Here is a 6,691-nt window from a genome sequence, read left to right on the forward strand (position 1 = left end):
CTGGACATGGTAGCTACGGGGAGAGTATCTTCATGGAATACTCACTGCAATTCTGTTTGACAGAGTAGGACCTGGGGCTCAGTGGGAGCAGGTGGCTGGCCAGGGCATGTGGACAGCCATGGCAGAACTAGGGTGGCGGATGGGTCTCTATAGCCTGGATGTCCTGCTGCAGCCTCAAGCAGGGCCTCCAACAGGTCAGGAGGGCAGGATGCTACCAAGGAGGAGGACTCTGGGGTGAGTCTCTGGGAACCCCTCAGTTACCATCCAGCAGCTGCTTGTGCTGGAGCCATCTGTGGCATATCAGGGGCATTCTGATTATGGTTAAATGGATGGGCAAACCAGGGCTTCCCCTGAGCCGGGCTTCTGCCATCCCCACACTCATCATGTTGTGCAATGATTGTCCAGTGACCTGCTTGTCACCCCCATCAACTCTAAGCTCAGGGAGAGCAGACTGGTGTTAGCTCATCATGTTGCTGCATTCTCTGAGTCTTGGCTTTCTTACCTATATCATGAAGGGGATGGATTACATAGGTAATTTTCAACCTGGGTTCCTCAGGACTCCAGGGTTTCTGGGAAATACTACAGGGCTGTTGGGGTTGGGAAGGATATGCCAGGAGCTGAAGGGAAGACACTGCCCCTACTACTTCCATAGAGCACAGCCACTCATGAGTGTCATTTATCAGTTTCTAAAGAGAACTTTGGTTTAAAGTGTTTTAAAGAAGTGTGCTGTTAGAATCAAGTTTGAAAACCTGAGTTAGAGAACTTCCTATGTATTGCGTGCCCACACATATGCTGCCCCCACAGTCTGTGATACTGACTTTTGAGAGAAGGCATATACTCCCTTCCCATCTTGATTCACTCCACATCACCAGCCCTATATTCCACGCTGCCTCTCTCACAGTCTCAGTCTATTATAACCTTGTGGTCATGGGATCAAGAATCCTGGGTAATCTGGTTCACATCCTCCTCTGCCAGCCTGGTCTAGCCCTCTTTCAACTCTGCCACCCAAGCCTTGAACTTTGCAGGGCTTGGCTGGCCTTGATGAGGGCTGTGGGCTCCATCCTGGAGGATTTTAAGTTTCCTAACTTCTGCACTTACAGTAGCTCCTTATTTCCACTCCGCTTTCCTTATTTTTGGATGAATGTGTTTTCAGTTCTCTGAGGTCACCTCAGCATCTAGAACAGTGCCTAGCACATGGTAGGTGCTCAATAAATACATGATCGAAGAAGACAGAGGCAGACAGGCGAGATGTGGCCTCTGTCCTCGTGGAGTTTACAGTCTAAGGGAGGACACAAAGATTAAACAAAAATATAACAAAGGAATGTGGTGAATTCAAAGCTTGGGCAAATGCTGTGAGTGAGAGATGGGATGCTAATGGGAAGAAGAAGCCCACCAAAGCAGGTTTCCTGAGAACTGAGATGGGAGAGGATGGGAGGTCTATAGAGCTGAGATCAGATTTCAGGAGCCTTCTGTAGTCTGGCTGCTGGCACCAGCCCTTTCCCATGCCCACCCCACCCAGGGCAGGCCCACGTCCCTTCTGGCATTGATTCTTAACAATTCTGTCATGATTCTCCTTTGCTTAAGGAGAAACTGGAGCTCAGAGAGGAAGGGTAACTCAGCAGGATCTCAAACAGATCTTCTCATCCCTAGCACTGCCCCTTCCTGGATGGAGCTGGATACCTAAGGAGCAACCGTGCTTTCTGTGTGTACATCCTGGGCCATGCAGCCTATTCTGGTTGGTCCACAGTCTCCTGGGCAGGGAGAGGCAGTGTGCACCAGCTTCCAGCTCTCTGGTTGAGGCCCCTAGCCTCCTGGGCTGGCCTCTCACCCTGGCAGCCCTGGCCTAGCTCCTGAGGTGTACGCCTCTGTGGGTGGCCAGTCTGCCTTCACCTGTACTTTACATGTCTTGTCCATGAGTTCTTATCACTTCCAAGGAGGCTGACCCTATCCCCTCCAAATGAGGAAAATGCCCATGGTCATACAAGGACTTGTGCCTAGGCCAGTGTGACCCAAGTCTGGGCTCTGAACTGTTGCCATGTAGCCTAGCTCACTGGCTCTGGCAGCCAGAATCAGATCATCATCCCCTAGTCCTTGGACAAACCACCACTGATTCCTGAGGACCTTGTTGCTGTTGGAAGCATCATGGTTTTCCAGCTACCCACTGTTGCCAGGACAGACCTATCTTCTATCCTCTGCCATCTCTACTTCTCTCCCCTCACACTCCTTCCTTTGCAGCCTGAAGCACGAGGCCTTGCCTACTTTGTCTAGTCATTTGGCTGTTGCTCTGAGTCAGGGGACACGTCAGGCAAGCCATTCTCTCAGGGCCTCAGTTTCCTCACTTATGGGATAAGACATGACATTTTAGCATTGGCTCTGTGGTTCCAGTCAATTCAGTGGCAGGTACAAATGTCCAGCATCTAGTGCCAGAAACACAATCAGCTTTATAGAGTGCGAGCGTCCATTGCCAGTTCCCTGCCCTAACAGAGGCACTTTCTTGTCCCTGCAATGCTCTTGTCCTCTCTTGTGCTTAAGAACTCCCTCTGGCCCTGGCCCTGCCCCTGGCCCTGTCAGGCCCCTCCTCTGAGCCCCCACACTTTACCAAATCCTTCTACCTTCTGTCATTTTTCTTGGTGCCTCCCCAGGATGCTGTCAGCCTCTTGAGGGCAGGTGCCACCTTTGTATCTTCTCTGCACCTAGCAGACGAACACCAAGGACCCTGTGCTTAGTGGAGGAAGGAGCAGCATGTGGTAAGTTTGAGCAAAAGGGCCTGGAATCCAGAAGGAAGAGAGGAGGAGGAAGAGGCTACTTTTGATGGGAGTCTCGGGGAGGTGGCATGAAAAGTCAGATCTGAATGAACACAGTTAGCTGAGTAGAGGGGAGAGCTGGTATGACCAGGAGCCAGAGCAGGAGAGGGGCCCCAAAGACCAGGCAGCTTTCCACTAGGACTGAGTACATTTCCTGTGTACTTGTTTAACAAGGGAACTCTGCTACTCAGAGCCTCAGTTCTCCACCTGCAAAGAGGGTGCAAGGGACCTATCTTGCATGGGCAGTGGGCAAGAAAGCAGGAGGATGCCACAGCAAAGGGCTAGTTTCTCAGTGCTTGGCCCTTTCCTGATCCCAGCCTCTATTCCCAGTTTAGCATGTCAAGTTCAAGAGTACGCATTGTGCTTCTTCAACTGGCTTGGAATTTTTCATGGCAAGATCCCTTTCCATCTGTGGTTCTCCATAGGGGAAAGCAGTTCCCAATAAAGCTGTGTTCTTTCTATGACTTGGGAATAGTAAGCACCAGGCCCAATGCACGCAGTAAGACCATAAAGTCAGTACCCAAGCCAGGCTTCCAAGTATCCCATGGCTCTAGGGAGCAGGCTGATGGAGTCCCTCATACATATGCCAAATGTTTATTGAGCACCCACTGTGTGCTGGCCCTGGGGAGAGATAAAAGGCAGACATGGTCCTTGATTGCAGGAGGCTTGTCATTTGGTCTCTCTCCCACTCCCTCCAGATTTTAAGCCTGGGCTCCCAGGACACTGTGTGGGAGGCCAGCTCTATTCCAGCTATATATTTCTAGTGCCCTTTTCTTCTTTCCTCTCATAGGAAACTGATTGCTCTTAGAGTGGAGAGAAAGTCCTTAACAAGGCCTAAATGTGTTTCTTTGCTTGCACTGCCACCCAAGGGCCAAACCACCACCATCTCTTTGCCTGGATGGCTGCAACAGGCTTCCAAAGGGCCCCTCCTCCCCCTACCTACCTCCATTTTCCATTATCCAATCAGAGTACTCTCTTTAAACGTGCAAAACCAAATGACTATTTGGTTGCTACCCACATCCATCCAGGGGCTCTCTCAGTACATAGAAGAAAAGTCAAATCCCTCCCGTTCCTACAAGGCTCTTCACAGTCTGTCATCTGCCTCCTTCACACCCTCTAATCCTTCTTACTTCATTTTATTCACCTACCACCCAGACAGCCTCATGGTCTTTGCCAGTACTGTTTCCCCTACTTAAAACACTCTCTGCCAAACCTCCCAGTGGCTTTCCCATCCTTCAGGTTCCAGAGTTGCCTGCGGACAGGAATTGGGCGAGGATCCTAGCTAGCTTCATGACGTTGGGCAAATCATTGGGCTTCTCCATGCTTGTTTCCCTGGAAATGGGGCTGTTAATGGTAACCAGTGTTGACTATTATTACTTATACACTATTTTCTCAGTGAGGCTTCCCTAACTTCCCAATGAAAAGTCACTTTCCTATCATTCAGTTTTCTTCACAGCACTTAGAAGTGCCTGAAATAATCTTGGTTATTCAACAATCTTATGTAACCAATATTTATTGTGTACCTACTATGTGCCAGGCACAGTCTGTAATGGCCATCGGATTAGACAGCCCGAAAAGGCAGGATCTCCGCCTGCTGCATTCATCCAGGCCTCGCTAGCACTGTGGCCCGCACACAGTAGGCGCTTTGCACGTCCGGTGCGCCCCGCCTGCCCCTCCCCCGCTCCAGGAAGTGCGGGGGTTCAGCCGCCTGGCCCGCCGCGATGCACACTGGGAAAGCAGCAGCACCAGATTCAAGATGGCGGCCAGCAGGAGGCTGATGAAGGTAAAAGCCATTCTCCGGCGCCGGCCGGGCGGTGGGCGGCGTCCTGGGCCCGGGGCCCCAGCGGCGGGTCGGGGCTCCTTGGGGTGCCGCCACCTGGCCTCCCACCCTGTGTGGCCCCGCCGCCACCCCGGTCCGTGCGCGGGCTGAGAGAGCTAACGGGGCCGCCTAGGCCTCAGCCTGGGCGGGAGCTTCGGGCCGCGCTGGTAGCCGCCGCCGGCTCCTCAGGGCGGCCCCGGGCGTCCATTCCGCCCAGAGCCCGGCGGAGTCCCTCTCCTCGCGGCGGCCGCCTCCCAGACCTGAGGCGGCGTTGCTGTGGGAGCCCAGCCAGGAGGCCCCAAATCAGGCGCCCGTGGGGAAGGCCCGAGCGCTGGAGCCCCGGCCGGGAGCCCGCGCCGCGGAGCCGCCCCGCCCTGGGCCGCAGCGCGCCGGGCTCGGAGTCCCGCTCCGCCCCGCCGCAGCTCGGGAGGCTTGGGAGGCTTAGGCTGGGGAAGGAAGGAGGAGGCCGGACGACGGAAGTTAGGTCAGTTTTTGATGGGTCGTTTGAAATTGCGTTGGGTCGTAGCAAACTGTCGCCTTATGACTGCAGAGTCACACAGCGGGCAAGTTTCAACTCCAGGAAGGCGTGGGGTCGGCCGGATCGCGGCGCGGTTCTCCTTCTCCATCTTCTTTTCTACCCACCACTTAGTCATCCCGATTTCTTTTCCCTGATGAAGCAAAGTGCCATTTTTGAGGGGTTGGGGGTTGGTTTCAGTCAGTCGAGTCAAAACCAGCCAAAGTTTATAAAAATTACTTGGTACTTTGTATCTTTAATGCACCGAGGTGCCTTCGTGTTAATTGGCTCCTTTGGTGAGGAACACAGATGCTAAACTGGCTTAATTCTTTCGCGAGTGTTTCCTTGCGTCCTCGAGAGCCGACCTCGCCTACGTTTGTGAGTCGGCTGGCGGCTGCCGGGCTACACAGGGCCGGAAATAAAAAAAGGTCCAGGAGTTGGTTTCCTGAGGGGAGATAAAGAGCTGGGGTTCCTCACTGGCAGAGCAGTGCTTAGTAGGACAGGCCATTGAACTTGGAGTCACAATCTCTGGGCCCTTTCTTCCTGGGAACGTTTCCTTTCTTTTGTTCACTTAAGGGCTGGAGACGACATGTAACTTCATAAAACTGCATTGGAAGTGGGCACGAAAGAACAGTCGGCAGACTCCAGACTTCTCATCTCTTTGTCAGTGACACCACCCAGTCATCCAGATGAGAGGACTGTTATTCACCGACTTCCCTACTCTACTCCCCAAAAGTCGTCACTCATTAAGCCTTGTGAATTTTACGTTAGATTTGTTTGAGAGTGTGCCTTCCTTCCTAATCTTACTGAAATTACTTGAATTCTTATCCTTATCTTTCAGGTGCCCTCCCAAGTGCTTTTCTCTGATTCCCCTTCTGGGACACCAGAATTCTTTTTCTAAAGCAAATGTTTAATCCTTTCACTCCTATTGAAAACCTCTGTGGTTTTATTGTCCTCAGTAGTTAATCCTATCTTCTTACTTAGAATGTAAGACCCTTCTTAGGTTGGCTGAAAGTAATCGGTTCAGCCATCCTTCCTGCCTCTTGGTTTCTCTCGCACCTGATCACAGTAGCTACCTTTTTTCCCCCCAGCTTTTACTCGGTGCAGCTCTGTACTTCACATTCATGATCATGTTTAATCCCTGTGAAGTAGACATTATTATTCTCATTTTGTACATGAGAAAATGGAATGGAGGGAGATTCGTTGGCTTGCCCAAGTTTTCTTAGCTAGGGAGAGAGAGCTATGATCTTTTTGGGTCTGACTCCAAAGCTCCCTGCTCTTACTTGCTATGTGGTCTTTCTTTGCACATGCTGTTTGCTCTACCTGAGAAAGGCTGCCTTCTCTCCTCTCCTTTTCAGGGCAGTCCCAGGTTCAACTCCAGTGCCAGCTACTGTGTGAGGCTTTCTCCCATCCCCCTTCAGAATGAGTTGTTTTCTTCCTTTGTGTGATTAGAGCACTTTCTTTATGTTTTTCTTTTTCCTATGAGTACTTGTCTCAATCTGATTTGTGTTAGACTTGTCTTTCCTACCAGGTTCTGACTTCTTCAAGGGCAGG

At 51.7% G+C, this 6,691-nt stretch overlaps 1 protein-coding gene across 2 annotated transcripts in view; it reads left to right on the forward strand.

Annotated features, from left to right (window-relative positions):
• The first annotated feature begins 4,486 nt into the window (after positions 1–4,486).
• Positions 4,487–6,691, forward strand: part of UBE2L3 (ubiquitin conjugating enzyme E2 L3) — a 48,420-nt gene continuing 46,215 nt past the window's right edge. The window contains exon 1 of one of the 2 annotated variants that reach the window (XM_011355942.2): positions 4,487–4,587. In XM_011355942.2, coding sequence (XP_011354244.1) covers positions 4,561–4,587 — 27 coding nt within the window. In that variant the 5' untranslated portion in view covers positions 4,487–4,560. The remainder of the gene's footprint in view (positions 4,588–6,691) is intronic. The other variant, XM_023528295.1, reaches the window with a different exon arrangement.

Source organism: Pteropus vampyrus, unplaced genomic scaffold (assembly GCF_000151845.1).
Source record: "Pteropus vampyrus isolate Shadow unplaced genomic scaffold, Pvam_2.0 Scaffold23, whole genome shotgun sequence".
In the NCBI taxonomy this organism is placed as follows: Eukaryota; Metazoa; Chordata; class Mammalia; order Chiroptera; family Pteropodidae; genus Pteropus; species Pteropus vampyrus.